General features: G+C 39.6%; 1 protein-coding gene and 1 pseudogene across 5 annotated transcripts; both read left to right on the forward strand.

Annotated features, from left to right (window-relative positions):
- The first annotated feature begins 386 nt into the window (after positions 1-386).
- Positions 387-6393, forward strand: hint2 (histidine triad nucleotide binding protein 2). 5 transcript variants are annotated; one of them, XM_044195375.1, is made up of 6 exons: positions 387-616; positions 825-998; positions 1150-1254; positions 2471-2543; positions 2640-2742; positions 6375-6393. In XM_044195375.1, exons 1-5 carry the CDS (start codon positions 530-532, stop codon positions 2729-2731), a joined length of 531 nt encoding a protein of 176 aa, XP_044051310.1. In that variant the 5' UTR covers positions 387-529; the 3' UTR covers positions 2732-2742; positions 6375-6393. The 5 variants fall into 5 exon arrangements, with proteins under 5 accessions (XP_044051310.1, XP_044051309.1, XP_044051308.1 ...); XM_044195374.1 differs by lacking the exon at positions 6375-6393 and adding an exon at positions 3921-4017; XM_044195373.1 differs by lacking the exon at positions 6375-6393 and having other exon boundaries at positions 2640-3007.
- LOC122875829 lies at positions 6307-18598 on the forward strand (annotated as a pseudogene).
- Positions 18599-19447: the final 849 nt, after the last annotated feature.

The following is a 19447-nucleotide window of genomic DNA, read 5'->3' on the forward strand; positions in this document are numbered from 1 at the left end:
CCCCCTTTGGACGCACTCAAAAATGTCGTAAGTTTGATATTAACACAACATTATCGTGGAAATAATAAGACCTGGAGAACTAAATGTACAATCCCAGGAGTAAAATTTGGAGACTTTGAGCAATGAAGTCGTGTCTAACAATTGATGGGAAAAGTGTCAACCTTTTTGCCCAGTAAATTACGATTAAACCTGCGTTTCTCACTTGAGGCGCATTTTTACATCTGATCCCAACATTGATAATCAAATTACCCCTTTATACATTCATTGCTGATAAAACAACAACTTCATACTTCTTCTAACTTCTAACGGCGTGTCGTTTCTCAGTAACGTTAGCCTACTCTAAATGGAGACAAGTCGTCTTCAAGATTAAATAAACGTTACAAGGGGCTACGTGAAGGCAACATCAACGTACGGTGCAGAGTTTTCGTCTGTTAAGATTTTTTGGACTGCGCAGTAGTGTGTCAAAAACTGATATAAACCCTGACATATTTACTTCAGAAAACTATAATAGCTAACTAGTTAGCTAGCTATGTATTTTCGTCAGGTTTTGCGGACCCACTTCATCGGGACCAGAACGGCTCAGCTCAACCGTTGGCACCGTGTTAGTCGAGCCGAGGTAACGTTAGCTGCTCTAAAAATAAACCATCTTGTTGTCATTCTCATAAACATTTTCTTTTCGTTAACTGCAGCAGAGCATTTTGACAACAACTGTCCTACCAGCCCTGGTGGTGGCTGTGGGAAAACTGCAGTGCCCCACCACCAAGAGGTTTGGTTTATTTTGCCCCTCAGAAGTTATGTCTGATATGTTTTTGTTTGTATGCTAGCAGCAGTTAGCAGTCGTGTGTCTCACTGACCCACAGAGGCCACTGTGCACCAAAAGTGACGAGGTTAGGCTGGCAGAGGAGGCCAGCAAGAAGTACGGCACCCCAGCTCCAACCATCTTCTCCAAAGTGATTGACAAAAGTATCCCTGCAGATATCATATATGAAGATGAGAAGGTAAACAACCAACGAAACATGTTGGGGTTATCACATTTGGCCACGTGGAGATAAATTAACATATGCTTGTTGAGATGCAGATAAAGGAATTTAAAGTAAAGTCGTGCAATATATCAACACTTGATATATGTTGTTTTTGTGTGTTAATCAGTGTTTGGCATTCAGGGATATCAGCCCACAGGCTCCCATCCACTTCCTGGTTATTCCAAGGGTCCCAATTCCCAGAATAAGTGAGGCCAAAGATGATGATGCTGAGGTGAGATTGTCCATCCATTTACTGTACCTGCTGATCCTGTTCAGGGGTTGTGAGATGTGAGATTGGGTGAACGGCATGGTACATCCACATCCTGGACAGGCTGTCACACATTCACATACAGTGCTTACACTATATGGTTAAAAGTATGTGGGCGCCCAAACAATACACCTATATGTGATTGTTGTACATCTCATTCCAAAACCATGGGAAGTAGTCTGCTGCTATAACAGCATTGGTTTCTTTGAGAAGGTTTTCTACAAGAGCATTAGTGAGGTGGGACACTGATGTTTGACGATAAGGCCTCGCCTAGTTAATCTCAAAGGTGGTGGATGGGGTCGGTGTCAGGGCTTTATGCAGGCCAGTCAAGTTCCTACACCAACCTCAGAAAAGCATTTCTTCATGGACTTTGTCACCACAAGGTTGGAAGCACTCCATAGTCTAACATTTAATTGTGTGTAGCATTAAGTTTCCCTTAATTGAAACTAAGGGGGTAGCCCAAACCATTAAGAATATAGCCCCAGACCAGAAGTAGACAAATATACTGTATGTGGACAGGTATATCAACATACTTCAGGCCATGACGTATACTTGCAACACTTTTTTGTTCACTTGACTTGCATTTCTGGGGACTGTGGGAGGAAATTGGAATGGCTGCAAAATCTCAAACAAATGCTGGGAGGACATGCAAACGTCACACAGCCAGCTCCCAGTTTACCCACAGTTTCAAACCAAGGACCGGTTTTTGTGTGTATAAAGTCTGTTTGCTGTCACTGTCGCCGTACGCAGCCTTCAGGACATATTCACACTAAGCAGAGGAACCGGACAGCATCTTGTTGCCACAACTTGAAATGTGTGTATGTGGCCTAGGGTGTATTGTTTTATTAGTGATTAACAGTCATCGACATGCATGACTACAGTTCTAAATCCAGTATTAAAGTGTAGCAACAAGGCAAGGCGATTTTATTTATGTAGCACATTTCATTTCAAGTAAATTCAACATGCCTTACTTAGAATACATGCAGCAAGAAGCGATAAAGATTAAAGCCAGTATTTCCAGGATATAGCCTGACCACTTTTGCTGCAACCACCAGCAATCAGGTCCAACCTTGGTCCTCCATGTCTACTCACACTTAACCACACTCAAGTCATTTTAATCTTTGAAAAGCCATGACTGCTACATCAATGGGTCGATTATCATCTTTTTTTCAACTTTCAGCTCTTAGGACATTTATTGGTTGTTGCCAAAAATGTGGCAAAGCAAGAATCTCTAAATGAAGGATACAGAGTGGGTAAGTTACTTGATTTAGTTGAGAACCGTAATGTGAAAATACAGGCTGTTTATATACATGCACATTCAATTCTGGGTTTGTTTCTGCCCTCTGCAGTGATCAACGATGGAAAGCACGGTGCTCAGTCAGTTTACCACCTTCACATCCACGTCCTGGGAGGAAGACAGATGACGTGGCCACCAGGATAATGGTTTCATGTGTATGTTACTGTGTCTGTTAGTCTTTTCTGTCTCTCTGGCTTTTCGGGCTACATTAATGTTTAATCTCATGAGCATGACCTGATACATGATTGGTGTAGTTGACTAAGTTCATCTCATTTTCCATACAAGAACTCACTTCACCTCGCAAAATATGACATGTAAATATGAAATATGATCTTGACAAATGTAAAAATGAAGAGTAAAGACATTATGTTTGATACGGCTGCAAATAAAGACATTATTTGTAATATGGAAAGCTCAAAATTCAACTCAGTTCTTTAATCTGACATTGTCTAGCATCTGTAGTAAATTACAAAATACAATGAGAAGTTTAATCTAGACAGCAATAGGAATTTTTATCAGTGGGATTCTTCTCAGCAAAACAGGTTTTACATCTTTTTATGCACCTTTTGCGTTATATTTTCAACTCGTGGAGAGAGAAAAAAAAGGGATTTCACACATGGTAAGCACTGAGTTAATTAGAGACGCAATGTTTCCGCCAGACATCAAACTCACAATGTAAAACAACACATCTTTATACTAAAGCCACAGGTTGTAACAACCAATCAAAAAGGGGAACCAAATCCCAAAACACCATAGACAATTACCACATCACCACCTTAAATGAGACAGACAATAATGTCAACTCGAATGATCAAACATAGAATACGAATTTAAACATTTATACACATACTAAACACGTTAAAATATAGATGTTTAATAACTCACAAGTGGGAGCTTTAAAAGTAGGTGGAATACACTTTTTATTTAGTAATTCTAGTAATACTCTTGTTTTATTGAATATTTTTACTTTTTCAAGATACACTTTTCTACCCTGCTTTACTGAATATCCATCTATTTTGTAAATGTATTAAGTAAAACATTTTCATTAGTTTCTTATAGTTTCATCATTATTTCAAATAATGTATTTACTTTAGAAAATGCCCTCTAAAAATATTAGGGGGGAAAAAGGAACAATGTCTGTGGTTCTCACTGAAAGTCAACGGAAAAGTCAGGCATTGTTACACTGATAACTCTGTTTTAAGGCACACAATATAATATTTTGTACCCACAGCACATCTTAAATGTTCTTGTGTGTAGTCTAGTTTCCTACTACCTCTTTTTAGCGTTGCTGGTATTGATGAATCTCCTCACTAATCCTTTACAACCTCCACAGATCGCACGCGCCCAGATATTAGCAGTGAGGGTCGGGTGTGGACAGATGTGGTCTGACTGGGTGGTATGATTCAGTGATCGCGGTGCCCGTGTGCAAGGTAACTGGGGGTCATTTGGTTGAACCTTCCCCTGTATTTAGCAATGTTCACCTTCTTAAACGCAGCCATCAGACAGACTCGGCTGTGAGACATACGTATCTCAGCGGAAAAGAGGAAACAAGGCCTGTTTCATTGACATGTAAAGAGAATACAGAATTCGATTTTTGGACATTTTAAACTGCTTCCATGTTGTGCACCGACAAAATGATCCCAAGTAAAAATCATTGTCTCTTACTGATTTCCCTTAATCACTTTATATCGATCACATATAGTAACGACGTAAATAGAGAAGTGGAAGAAAATTGAGACTCTGCAAAAAGTGTCTCCAACATGATAAAAATATCCGTAATATTTTGTGCATTTCAGTGAGTATTGCCAAAATCTTGACATGTCTTTCTTGATGTGTCATTTTGGTAGAAAAGGTCAGAGTTGCACAAGTTTTGCTCAACTAATAACTAAAAACTAATATCTATCCTCGTCTTCGTAAGTCGATTTGGAATAATAAAAGTCTCTATACCTACTCAAGCTTTATCATATTGCTTTATAGGATCTTTATAATGTTAAATGTCTTGGACTGTGGCCAATGCTAACAGTTGTCAGCTAATATAATTACTATAAACAAAACAGGTTTCTAACAGCTACAGACTGTTTGTGTGTCAGGGTCAAGGTCTTCTTCACCTCGATGAGCCATAACCTTTGGTCAAGTTTGTCTGTGGACCTTTAACTGGTCAACATGGCCTCAGCAGCAGGTGTTCAGAGGATTGCACAAGTCTCTGTTGCTCCGGACGAGGCGTGAGTGCAGGGGAACTTGATATGCTCTCATGCAAGTCATTAGGCTGATATTTTCTTCAGGGGGCAACAGTTGAGCACCTGCACCAGGCAAAGATTGATCCAGGTCTGTCCTGCACCTGACAGTAACTGTCAAGTTGATGCAAATCAGCTTTGTCCCTGGAGAAGGTAGCTATCATTTACAAATGTTACCATTTTATGCTTTTTGATGTTAGTGTGTCAAGTGTGAAAAGACTTGTGCACGGTGTCTTTTGTTGTCATAAATTGCTATGGGGACTTATATGTATGGGGTCTTGTATGAGGATTGTTGTTGCACATAGAAAATCTTAGTTTATCCACATGTTACAGGTCTTTCTTCAGCTGACCTTATTTTAATTGCATAACACAATAAATTCATCTCACATTTTAAGCTTTTAGGACTGAGGAAACTACACCATCATGAACGGTGTTTACATGTTGACAGAAGCAAACTGAATTCAGCAGCCTTCGGGGATGCATGGTAAATATGTTTAAGACAAACACATGACTAAGAGATGGATGTAACCCCCATTTCATGTGAGCAGGCTCCTCGACTTTTATCATTTGGTCAACAGTGAAGTAGTCCTTCATAACACCCCCCCCCACACACACACACACACACATACACACAATGATTGCCTCTAGTTAAAAGTTAAACAAACAGCTACTACTACTCATTTTTAACTGGAAGATTCAACTTAACTTAGTTTTTTTCAAAGGTAACATCACATTTCTGGGTAATGTACAAATTGAGACATGAATGAGACTGAAATCTATTTTTGTGGATTACAGGGCACTTTAATTGATAATTGCATAATCCAGAGCAGAGACTTTGCTGTTGCCACTTCATATTGCCACACTGTAGTTTTGTAAGTCATATGAACTTTGGTCCAGAGACATCTTGACCTGATCTTAATAACTGACTGAGAGTCTGCTGGTCTGGCAGATCTTAATTTAATATGATTTGATTTACAAATGTATGTCAGATTTATTTTATCTCTACAGATTTGTTGAATTGATTGACTACTTTTGGCAGTGTAGTTATTTGAAGGTGCAACTTGTGACCATAAGACACAAGTATTTGAATCGTTTCCACTGCTGCAAAAAATACACTAGATGGCATTATTTCACTGTCTGCAGTGCAAACACAGGAGATCTGAGTTGAGGAAGACCTGCGCTTCACACAATATTTACATTTTATTTAATACCTGAAATGTTGGTTAGACACTTTAACTTCAACTTTAATTAACTGCCGTTGACTGAGGTGCAATGTATTCTTCTTCTAGGTGTGATTATTTGGGTGCTCACGATTTGGGGCAAATAGTAGAAATGCATGCAGATGTCCAAAGGCTTTCTGGCACAGTATTCAAAGTTTCGACATTTAGGCCGCTAGTGACGGTGGTCATTGGCTCTGAACTGTTGCAATGACTTTGGTGAATGTCAGTCTCGTTTAAATAAGCTGTTTCATAATAGATTATCTTATCTGCGTGGAGGGTCCTCAGTGAAGGACATCTGCCGTCCAGCTAAGATAGTTTTCTCTGTTATTCCAGCAAATACAAGATGAGTGTCCAAGAATACTGGATTAAGAGCAATGGTGTTGCAGTCATGGATGGTAATACTGAGAGGTATGTAAAACGGTGCAAGTCCTAAAGTGGAAAACAAATCTTTAACCATTTTCAAGGTGATTATCCTGTAGATTCGATCCACTAACCCTAACCCATTTGATTTTAAGCTATGCATCTAAAAATGCCCGTTTATCCATTTTTGAACTTTAGCTCGTTAATGCCTTCTCAATGGCTTTCACAGCATCCCTGCTCAAAAGACTCTGTCAGACTCCACAAACTTAAAGACCCACTCCACTCTCATCCTCAACGGAGAGGCCACCACAGTTGAGCTCAGTGCAACATCAGCTTCAGAGAACCAGGAGACTCATCCCTCCAGTAACACCGAGGCACCGGCCAAACCTGCCAGATCCCCTGAGCCGGAGGGAGCTACTGAAGGACTTTCACCAGGTGACAGTCTGATTGCAATGTTAGGAGAGAGGAACTAATCTGATGGGAAAATGGCCTCAAAAGTGAACAAAATGCTTTTTTACTTGTTGGTTTGCTGATTGTAGAGCACAGTGGTTCCCAATGGCTACCAGGGTCACAACAGTAATCTGAGGGTTTGGGAGATTAACAAGACAAGAAATAAGAAAACAATATCATTTCTGCTCCACAAATTATTTTTTTCTGACTTGTTTTTTATTGTGAAATTCACAACATGTTAAGAAGGAGACTGTGCTTTACAAAAGAAATGCACCAGTCTAATGGTGCGTCTAAAAAGCCTCGTGGTCATGAGTAAAAATCCCATGATTCACTGTACCAAATGATGCACCAAGATCTAAACAAAACAAAAGTTGTTTGCACGACTTTGTGCATCAGTTGACAGAAATGTGTGCCCTTTATGAAAACAGTTGCAGTTCTGTGAAGTTGTTTAAAACCAGACTGAAGTTTGGAAATAAAACTTTACCTTTAAGTTAAGTACTTACAGCCACGAGCTTCGCTGTGAAGAGGAAAGAGAGGACCTCAGGTCAAAGAGCTGTAACAATAGATAAAATGCTGGAGGGCTAAAGTGGTGGGTGTTGTTGTTTAGTTTAGAGTTTAGTAGGAAGCTGACAGCAAGACAAAGCAGACTTTTCACTTTTTGCAGAAGAGCAAACAAACATTTAGCAAAAGGAAGGAACAAAAAATCAAAACCATCCGAGAGTTTTGGTGATACTTAAGAAGACAGAGTGAAAATAACGTTAAGGACAATAAAAAACAATGAAAACCAAATAACAGGAGGGAATTTTAGCAAGGCCTTTGTGCACTTTTGGAAAACAAATACAGCATTATTGTGTCTGTGTTCTCATGCTCTCAATCTAGTCGTGTTAAAACCATATTACTTCTTCTAACCAAACCTGATTGGCATGGACATTCGATAGCTTCCTGTTTTGTCTCAGGTAACATCATAGCCTTCCCCTGTTCACTGCATAACCTGCTAATCATGTTGCTCTGGGACAGCCGGTGTAACAAACCCACAGGGGTAGTCCAGTGCTGTCTGCAGTCCTCTCATACACCTGACTCTTCTTCTAAGCTTGATGTGTCTTGGTGTGGTGCAGGTGTCTGTTTAAATTGACTTGTCATTAATGTGGGTAAATCCGGCTGCCCCTGTTGTCCCAATACAGAAGAGCCCAAGGCAGTTCCCCTGTCGACTGCGAATGCAACAACAACTCTGGCCCCAGCTGACCAGCTATGGAGCACCAGCAGAGAGAAGGCAGTCAGGCTGAGAATGGAGGGCTCAGGCCCGGCTTCAGAGACTCCCATCACCATCCATCAGGCGTTCCTGGACACGTTGGAAACGTATGCGGATCATCCAGCCTTGGCTTCCAAAAAAGAGGACCAGTGGGTGACCGTGACATGGAGGCAATACTATGAGCAGTGCCGGGCAGCTGCTAAAAGTTTCCTCAAGGTTTGTTTATTTGTTTGGAAATATTTGGGCAGTGACACATGTTTTGGTATGTTGGCTCTCTACTCCAGCACACTGGATTTCCAATGAAACATTAACTTTTAGATTTAATTTAAGCGTGTTTGCTTGTTGGAATTGTTGCCTTTTTTATGAATCAATCAGCAACAAAAACTAGGCAAAGCAAATTCATTTATTGTATATAAGACAATTCATACACAGAGGCAGTTTCAGGTGATTACACTTAAAGGAACTAAGTGGACAAGTTGCCATAAGGTCATCATGTTTAATAATACCACACAAAGACATCAGCACTCACTCTGTCTCCCATGTTTACTTCTTTCTTGCTTCAGGGGCATTTTGCTTTTAGTCTGGTCTTCAGCAAATTCCCAACCTGTTGGCCAGTCAAGAACCTTCCTCTGTTTGGCCATAAAAAGGTGTTGGTTGCTGTATTTGAATGTTTAGGGTCATTATTTTCCTGCATTGTCCTAAAACACAGGCTACACAAAACGTCCAATTCCTGGCACCTGTTGTGTAAACAGTACCTCAGAATTGATTCCCTCTCTCACTGTAAACTCTGTGGTGTGAGAACGGGCTACTGAAAACACTTGGGTGTGTGAAATTCACAGCTTGTGTTACGTCTCCTGTTTCATGGACATGTTCGTGTCCCATGAGGTGGAGTAGCATTTGAAACGAGATGTAGGTCAAGAGTAACAGAGGCACTGTGCCGCTGTGTCATTAAAGATACATGTTCTTTAAAAAAAATAAGATTTTGTCTTCTTTTAGTTGGGGCTGGAGCGTTACCATGGTGTGGGGATTCTGGGATTCAACTCCCGAGTGGTTCATCTCGGACGTGGGCTGCATCTTGCCGGGTAAGATCACATTTAAGGAACTGAGATAGATACAGTTCTGTGTAGACTTTACAGTCCACTTTGTGCTTGAGATGCCTCAGCATTGTTTCACCTGACACTGCACATTTATCTCTGTCCATGCTTATCTCAAAGTTAATCTCTGCTCACACCTGTTCAGGCTGTACTAGTTTAAAGTCTCAGGAAACCTTGGTAGGCTTGCCATTTCTTCATTGCTTTCTAGAAAACTATGGACACAGCAAAAACTATTGTCAGTATATCCAGCAGTTAAATAAGTGACATTGAACTTGTGTAATTTATTCACCTATTCAAAGACTTAAACTTACTGTACAACAAGAATTCATATACAAAAACATAGCTTTTGTGCGATTAACTTTAATTTCTGCAGTAGATGAAATATCCAGTGAAACAAACGTGAATCAATGTAAATCATTTAGGTTTGTTTCTATGATAAAATCCTAGTTGCATTAGTTTGAACCTCATTGTTAATACTGCCTCATTTGGCCAGGACACTCCTGGTTAAACTAAGGTTTAAAAAAAGAATAATGAATAAATAGAATAAACACTAACTTCAGTCGTTTCTGCTCAGTTAAAAGAAATTCTCTCTGAAAATAGTGTGTGATTTTTAGCCAGTTTGTGATACAAACTGTAGGCAAATCCACAGTGAATCATCTTTTTATTCTGCTATTCTATCTGGTTTGTGCTTTAGGGGTTTAGCAACCGGCATTTACGCCACCAACTCGCCCGAAGCTTGTCAGTATGTGGCTGCCAACTGTGAGGCCAACATCCTGGTGGTGGAGGACCAGAAACAGCTCAACAAAATCCTGCAGGTTGGGAGCTTTATTACAGCACCGGGCCTTAGTGTGCCTGTAATAACTATTTGACAAGCTAGAAAAAAATCTGTCCTTACATGACTTTGTTTGATTTGTCTTTCTCAACAGGTTAAAGATCAACTACCTCATCTGAAAGCCATTGTCCAGTATAAAGGCGAGCTGCAGCAGAAAGCACCATTCCTGTATACAGTACGTTCACTCAGCAAACATATTGATTAAGCAGATAAGTCACATGGTTATAAAACATCTGAGTATACTGTATGTGATACCTACAGTTGCACCATTGAGCTTTTTAATGCAAACATTATCTTTAAATGTGACTGAGCTCAAATGTATTAAACTGCACTACACAGCAGCACTTTTTTTTTAACATAATCTCTATTTCTGTAGTGGGCAGAGTTCATGAAGCTGGGAGAGGACGTGCCCGAGGAGCAGCTGAATGCTGTGATTGACAGTCTTCGGGCCAACGAGTGCTGTACTCTCATATATACCTCTGGAACCACTGGCAAACCTAAAGGAGTCATGTTGAGCCATGACAATGTGAGTTATCTAGACAAACTACTTTCCTTTTGTTATCTTTTATTTTTTTCACACAGCTTAACTGCTTGTTAAATGTTATTCTGTTCTAGGGCTGCAACTGACGATTGTTTTCACTATCGATTAATCTGCTGAATATTTTTCTGCTTAATCATTTAGTTTATTATTAAGTCAAAAAAGTGTGGAAAAATGCCCGTCACAACTTTCCAGAGCCTAAGATGAGATCTTCAAATGTCTTGTTTTGTTTGACCAAAAGTTCAAAACCCAAAGATAGTAAATTTACAATATGTGAAGAAGAAAAGCAAAAACGATTAATCAATCGACAGCTCTATTCCTTCTTTCATTTAACCTTTATTTAGACAGGTCAGGCAGGTACAGGCTTTTTGAATGTTAAAGAGATTGTGATTAAAGTAAAATAAAATAATAAATAAATAGTGATTATGGTCACATAAGGTAGAAAATAGAAAATCAACTTGTAGTGCAAGGAGTTGACATGTGATAGGTATATAAAATACATAACACCAAAGAATCCATAACATGTTAGATCAAGGCAGATTTAAATTAAATGTAATAGTAAAATCGACAAAAACATCAACACAGAGAGGAATAAAAAGGTGTTGGTGTGTCAGTAGTTTCTGCGTCGGGAAGAGAGTTCCTTTTATTTAAAACCATATTTGTACTGCAGGCCTTGATCAAGATTTAGATTAATAACAGACATTTTCCTAAACCAGAATTTTAGGAGATATTTAAGATGAGTGAGGACATACTTTGTGTTTAATGAAACACTCTTCAGTTTAACATTCAGATTTTTTTTAACAGCATCCTACATGTTTATTTATGTAAATAAAAAGAAGAGGACCCAACATTGAGCCTTGGGGATCTCCAGAAACTGCTACAACATATATTTTATGCTAACACTAATACTATCGAGCAGATAGCAGCCAGACCAAATATTTTTTATTACAAACTCATGGATCACTGAGCTCTCTGATCTGTGCCCTGCTACCACTGAGCAAGTGCCTTTTAATGAGAGTGGGGCTCTTAAGATTTGGGGCCAGTTTATGATTAATTAGAATTGTAAACAGTCATTTTTCAAGGCTCCTATTATGGGTAATGCTCTATTTCCTGCCTCCCTCGTCGACATTCCAACTATGGGTTAGAAAAAGTTTGATCTGTGTAGTTTTGTCAGAAAATATTTTTCACCATCCTTTAAGGCCCCACAACACAGTTGGATAGAACAGTGTTTTTCAACCTTTTTTGAGCCAAGGTACATTTTTTCATTGAAAAAATATCACAAGGTACACCACCAACCGAAAAAAGTATTTTATGATCTTTCATATTTCTTCTTTCAAATAAAAAGTTGCTGCCACCTAGTGATATGGAAGAGTATGACATGGTTACTCTGCCGGTCACTAGACAGCACAGACACTCGACAATGGCATATTATTTGCAGACAATAATTAATTAGTTTTCAAAAAATGTTTTTTAGACCAATTAGGTGAAATTGAATAATTTTCCATGGCACACTGACGATCTCTCACTGCACACTAGTGTACCGCGGCACAGTGGTTGAAAATCACTGGGATAGTAGCATGGTTGTAAATTGACCCATTGCAAAAGGGTTTAGGATCTGTTTTATACCAGACAATTCATGCAGCTGCATCGCCTTCCTCAGACCACATTAAGCTGCAGTGGGAAGAGGAACTGGGCTCACAAATATCAGAAATGGCTTGGCAGTTATCACATCATCAATATGCATCAGGCAGGGGCTACTACAATTTAGAGTACTTCATAGGCTCCACCTGACCTGCAGCAAATTGGCAAAGCTCTTTTCAGGAGTAGGGAGTAGGAGAGGATTTTTGGACATGGGTTTTTGATACCTATTACCTTCAGATAGTTTTATAAATTCTGGAAACCTTTTCTGCTTTATTTTTTTTATAAAATTTTTCCTTTTCCTTTTATATTTTGCATGTGTGGGGTGGATTTAGGCTGATGTTGGCGTGTGTGTGGTGGGTGAGTATGTGTGAGCAGTTTGTTTGCTGATTTGTATTGTGAAAATTCAATAAAAATGTTTTAATAAGAAAACTCTCTGATGACTCCTCTCTCACTTAATGTGCAGCTGATATGGACAGGCCGTACGTCAGCTACTAAAGTAAACATTAGCCACGGAGAGGAGGTGGTGGTCAGTTACCTGCCGCTCAGCCATGTGGCAGCCCAGATATTTGACATGTGGATGTGTGTTAGTTTCGCCATGACCACCTACTTTGCAGAGCCAGATGCCCTCAAGGTAAAGATGCCTACTGTTGTATAAAACATGGAATTAATAATGAAGGTTTCATATAATGACTATGAGCCCCATTCATTTTACAGGGCTCCTTAGTAAACACACTGAAAGAGGCTCGTCCAACTTGTTTCCTGGGGGTTCCTCGCGTGTGGGAGAAGATGCAGGAGAAGATGAAAGCTACCGGTGCCAAGGCATCCCCAATGAGGAGGAGTGTGGCGGCCTGGGCCAAGTCCATAGGCCTGCAGTACAACTACAGTGTCATGAACGGGTGAGAAAGCAGCAAGGATCCTTTGTTAGAATCTGAATTTGAAATTTTGACCCAATGATAGCGCTAGATGTTAAGTGAGGGGATAATATACTTATCATCAACAGTATCATAATCCACTTTCCACTTTGTACTTTCCACTTATTTTAATTTTATAGTTATATCCACTTGACCTTAATTTATCTTACCTGTATTATAGTGTATTATATTTGATTGCTTAGTACTTCTATTCCTGTGTGCACTGATGTGATAGTGAGCTGCTGTAATAAAAGACTTTCCCTTCGGGGATCAATAAAGTATTTCTGATTCTGATAATCAAAGTGGTTACAATTCATCCTGAGGGGGACTTGAATGTTTATACTAAATTTCATGGCAATCAAAGGTAACAGCGAGAATTTTTATAAGGACTACTTTTGCATTCCCTCGCAATATATTTTGTGTTACTCTCGCAATACTTTTCTTTTTCCATTCCTTCAGAGCCATATGTCTATTTCCGCACAGCTGCTCACAGCGCCACACAACAGTATATCAGCTCATTGAATTTTACTTTGAACTGGGCAATAAGTATGCTGATATAGTGCTACTGCTCAATAGGCATGCATCGTTATGTCATTAGCGAAAGTAAAAGTAAACAAATTTTTTGATCAAGAGGTCTCTCCAAAAGAAAGCAGTACGGTAATCTGCAGGATGCTGTTGGTTACTGTACTCTGTGCTCCTCTGGACCTCAGAGGGGTTTCACTGAGGAAAAGGGGATGTCTCCAGAGGCGGAATTACAGATGTGCAGTTGAATCTACCTCACAAAGCTAATGTGCTGTATTTAAGTCAAAAAAAGCAACAAACACGAAGGTGACTGAAATGCTGCAAACGGAGTCTGTGGTTCTGTCACAGAGAGAGCAGACAGCACTGAACCACTTGCAGAGATACATCAGGAACGCAGAGCAAGTTGGAAAGCTTTTTGCGTTTTTGCACAGGGTCCTCTGTTCTTTGCACAAATCAAATTTAAGTAACCTTCAATGCTGAAACAGGTTTTGGTAGAAGGCCTTTCGCTGTAAGTATAGAGCAATAATTGATGCTCCTTATACACACAGCTCCTACCCAGAAGTTTGATAATGTTCTATCTGATAACTTTTTTGCAATAGACTTTTTATAAGGTGAGGTGTCCATAAACAATGCGTAATGCATTAATTTGAGAATCTCCGCACTACCTTCCATTTCAAATAGACATATGGCTCATAAGAAATGGAATAGCAAAAGTATTGCAAGGGAATGCAAAAGTAATCCTTAAAAAAATTCTCGATGTTTCAGTTTTGGCCCCTGTTCTTAATTCCTAACAAATTTTAACCTCAAAAATATAACTTACTTTATCTTTTGGGTTACAGGGAGAATCTGGTGCCGTGGGGCTTCATGCTGGCTAATAACCTGGTCTTCAAGAAGGTGCGTGCTGCGCTGGGCTTAGACCGCTGTAAGTACTGCTTCACAGGCGCTGCCCCCATCACCAAAGAAACTTTGGAGTTCTTCATGAGCCTGAACATCCCGCTGTTGGAGCTATACGGCATGAGTGAGAGCTCCGGCCCACACAGCGTCCCCTGTAACAACGAATACCGCATCACAAGGTCAGCAGCAAAGCATTATGGAACGTGTCAACTATAATTAAAATGCATTGTTGATATGGATGTGAGAATACTTCAAGATGCTGTAACCTGTATTTTTCTCTCCAGTGAAAAGATTACTTAAAGGGGAACTAATCCACAGGTTTTTTCACATTTCTCTTTACAAGTGATGTCACTTGAGTCAGCGTGGGTTGGGGCTGAAGACTACAAGTTTGAAAATGAAAGAAATCTAGCGGTGTGGAGAAAGTGGTGAGCTACTAGCATCACCCAAATCTCTGACCAAACTGTTGGCGGTCGAGTTGCGTTGTGGGTAATGTAGGCACCAGGTTTTGACAAGGTAGAAGAATGCGTGGAATAAAAAAGACAATATCTTGCATCAATTTTGATCCTTTTTTTTTAACTGTCCATCGTGAGTCAGACGATGTTAAATCCGTGGAGCACTCTTTTAAAAGTTGCACTTGACTATATTGTTATAGATTTCCTCCTAAATGAAGAAGTAGGATCCCATCCCCAATAACTGGTGCATTCCATGTGAAACTGGTAAAAAAAAAACGTTCCAAACAGCGATCAAAGCATCATCAAGCATACTTATCATACATTTAAATCTTCAGTAACTAAGTTTTTGGTGACTAGGGGTCAACGAAAACAAGCTGTAAACACAAGACTGACATGTTATCACCCTATAAAGTTGCTAGCAAACAGTTGTCTATTTGCACATGCAGTAGATGCGGAGCAGCAACATTAGCCTTCATTTGCAGTCGTGTTTCAGGCCACCTGATGGATGTGAGTCCAATATTCACTCTCCTTTTAGCTCTGTTTTAGTCTCCACCATCTCCTGAGGGAAATATGTGGCTCTTTAGCTGCTAAATGCTCCACTGTGTTCACCAGGTAGCTGCTAACTTTGTCTGTCTGTTGTTTGGTGCTGGGCAGGTAGCGTACAGTGGGTTTATTTGCTGGGAACAGCTGCTGCCAAAAACGTTGCTGATGAGAGCTGTGAGAGTGAACCAACATAGAAGTTAGTTAGGGGCCGGAGATAAGGTGAATGAATGTTTGACGAGTTATGCAAATGTATATATCTATGGCGGTCTTACATTAAGTTAAAGTCAAAATAGCTCAACGTAGGTTAAAGAAAATTAGTCACGTGAAATCAAAGTATCAAAACAACAAACGGTATTAAAAGATAATCAACAACCTTAAAAGAGTGCGGTTTTTCCAACCTAATAGCTAAGGAGGGGAAGAGAAAACTGCATGTTAAATGGTTGAAATGTATATATTTTATAAATATTTTGCAGAATGCAACCCTGGACACGTGTATGAATATTTGTCTGCCTATAAGGATGGATGAGTCAAACAGAAAGCTGACTTCTCAACATTAGGTCTTTTGCCTCGTGGTATTTTCAAATCAGTAATTCCCAAACTGGGGGTTGGGACCCTCCAAGATAAATCTGAAGGGTAACAAGATGAGCAAAAAGGAAAAGAAAGAAAATAGATATTTGTGTTGTATGAAATTCTATGTTTTTAGACTTTTCTCTAGTTTTTGCTTCTTTCTTGTGAAATACTGGACTCTTTTCGTTTCGTCAGGCCTCTAAATGTCCTAATCCTGTTTTGTAAAGCACTTTAGGATACATCTTTGCATGGAAGGTGCTATAAAAATATAGTTTTTATTGTTATTATTGTTATTATAACTTGTCTTGCGGGATTACTAGCAGACATTCATTTGTTTTTAAGATGTCACAAGCCAAAAAACTCTTTCACTGCTTTAAATAATCAGCCAGGTTTGTGTATTTTTACCTGTAAATGTTTTTCATAGTTTACTGACATTATGTTATCTCATTTATATGTGCTAAACTTCAAAGCAGGGGTGCCGTTGTAATGCAACTACTAGTGTAGGTCAGCATCAGGTCTAAAGGAGCATGTTGTTGACTTATGATTTGTCTTACCAGCTGTGGAAAGGTGATGCCAGGCTGCAAGACGAAGCTGGAGAACCCAGATAAGGATGGAAGTGGAGAGATATGTTTCTGGGGTCGGCACGTCTTTATGGGCTACCTGAACTCGCCTGACAAAACAGTGGAGGCTCTTGACGAGGACGGCTGGCTGCACTCTGGAGATCTGGGAAGACACGACCAGCACGACTTCCTGTACATCACAGGAAGGATCAAGGGTAAGCTCAAAAAAGCATGTTCTTAATTTGGGGGGGGGATGCACTGCAAGAAGCATTTTGGATTATTTTTGGTATGAAACATGGATTTGTACAGGTTCACTCATCTTTGTCAGCTTTTCAGTGTTTGGTCCAAACAAAGATATGAGCATTTGGGATATCCCAGTAGTATTTATTTAAGAGTCACTGGTGGAAAGTAACTACGTACATTTATTCTGCATTATTTATTTATGTAATTTATCTGTACTGTACTTAAGGACAATTTTGAGGTACTTATAAGACTTGATACTTCAGGGAAATATTGCACTGTACTCCACTACATTTATGTGACAGCTGGAGTTACTAGTTACTTTGTATATTAAGATTTCACATAAAAAATTATATACATGATAAGATTGTTAAAATGCAGCCAAATACTGGATTTTTTGGGACTTATATTTGGGAGAAATATCCGATAATGATAACAAAGCATCTTGATACGGATTCCTTCGATTTGTCTTTTTGAAAGAATTGTGACCAAGATACAAACTGAGCGTGACATGTTACAGTAAACTATGTAATGGTGACACTGTTTCTAAATTACCTTAAACCTAGTTTGGCCCTTCTGTACTGCAATTTCATATAAACTCCAGGAAAAGAACACAATTAAATGCTCATTGTGTTTAATTATAAAATTAGATGCTGAACATTGGCAAACAGGTGACACACTTTTGAAACTAAACTTTTTTGCTCTTTTTTGCACAGAGCTGATCATCACCGCCGGTGGAGAGAACATCCCTCCTGTCCCCATTGAAGACGCAGTGAAGTCCGAGGTGCCCATCATCAGCAACGCCATGTTGCTCGGAGACAAGCTCAAGTTCCTCTCCATGCTGCTCACCCTCAAAGTAACTGGGTCTCCATTCCTGCAGACAGTCACGGCTAATAAATAAATACAACAAATGCTATAATGACCCTTCTCTCTGTTTCCAGTGTGTCACGGACGACAACTGTGAGCCCACAGACGAGCTGAGCCCCAAGGCTTTAGCCTTCTGCCAGCAGCACGGCGTCACAGCAGCCAAGGTGTCGGAGATCATAGCCAATAAGGAGCCAGCTATCTACAAAGCCATTCAAGAGGGCATGGAGCGCGTCAACACCAGAGCAACATCCAACGCCCAGAAGATCCAGAAGTGGGTCATACTGGAGCGAGACTTCTCTGTCGGTGGAGGAGAACTGGGTGAGTTATTTTGCTTCATTTTATGACTCTTCCTTTTCGTGTTAAAACTGGAGCAAAGGTCTACACACAATAACAGTATTAAGGAACGAGGAAGTAGTCACTACAGTCGCTTTTTAACTTACTGTTAAGTTTAATCAGCTTTTAATCAAGGCCATGTCGTAATCAGACAAGCCTTGCAACTGTGCCGCATGCCAGAAAACATTCCAGTGAAGTTTGTTTGACTGCGATTGAATCTCTCCCTCGTCAACAGTTAAATTAACCCGCTTTCCTTTTTTTCTTGTCTGTGCAGGACCCACCATGAAACTGAGGAGGCCCATTGTTGTGAAGATGTACCAGGAGAAAATAAAACGAAATGTATGCAGTGGCCACGGGAAAACAGTAGACTGGGCTGCACAGAGATCAGATAATACTGAAGAGAAACTTTGGGGCATGTTTATGAACATTGTATTGTGCCCAGACGTCATGTTGAGAAATGTATACACCTCTTTTCACCTGAATGTTAAAAGTGCAAAAGAGCTTTGTAATTTAAGCGGGAAAAATCTTGATTCTGATTGTGTTGTATTTAATGGATTAGAGGTTTGTGCTGCTATGTTTTAATATGTCAAGTTTCTGTCGTCTAAGCTGTTAAATGTACATACAGTTTCAAAGCAGCTGTGCACGTTTTGTAAATGAAAACATCCAAATCAGAGCCAAAATCTTGCCACTGAGTGTACGGCATATACAGGTGAATTGTACAGTATCCTCAGCACCAAAGCTACATGCAGGGCGGGAAACACTGCCTGGTGTCCTCATTTAGGGAAGTTAACTTTTACAAAATACTCCCCATCTGGCAAAGTTGCAGACATTACCTCTAAAGACTGCCAGTGATGTTTGAATAAGTATTTTTATAATGTGATAAGAATATCAGTAGTCTGAAGTTCACCAATCACACGCATGTGTAAATTGTAAAGCATACATTTTCATTTGTGCTTCTCCATGTACAGTTTGATAAATATTGAAATGTTTCTTTTGTGATAGATGTTCTATGTTTATCAATAAAAAGTGAAGGATCTGGACAAATTAACCAAACCAGGTTCAAAAATGTGTTGGTTTATTTCTCCCACGAATATTTTAGGATTTTAGGATAATGACTTTGGTGATGCTTTGACTTTTCTTCAAGCGCCTCCATGACGTTGACATTTGAGGTTTTGAGTGAAACTATTGGATGGATTGCCATGAAGTTTGTTCATTCATGTTCACATCAGAATAAATTGTAATTTTAAAAATTGTAAATTGTCACTTTTGTGCTCCCCTGACATTTCATTTAGCGCCATCATCAGGTCAAATGTGTCCAATACTTTGGTTTATGACTAAATACCTGCAAAATTA

Source organism: Siniperca chuatsi, linkage group LG5 (assembly GCF_020085105.1).
Source record: "Siniperca chuatsi isolate FFG_IHB_CAS linkage group LG5, ASM2008510v1, whole genome shotgun sequence".
NCBI classification, from domain to species: Eukaryota; Metazoa; Chordata; class Actinopteri; order Centrarchiformes; family Sinipercidae; genus Siniperca; species Siniperca chuatsi.

Bases quoted from the DNA above. Each gene is read 5' to 3' on its own strand.
- hint2 (XM_044195375.1), top strand. From the start codon at position 530: ATGTATTTTCGTCAGGTTTTGCGGACCCACTTCATCGGGACCAGAACG. The intron at 1,255-2,470 runs GTGAGATTGTCC...TTCAACTTTCAG, and splicing joins CCAAAGATGATGATGCTGAG to CTCTTAGGACATTTATTGGT. The intron at 2,544-2,639 runs GTAAGTTACTTG...TGCCCTCTGCAG, and splicing joins AAATGAAGGATACAGAGTGG to TGATCAACGATGGAAAGCAC.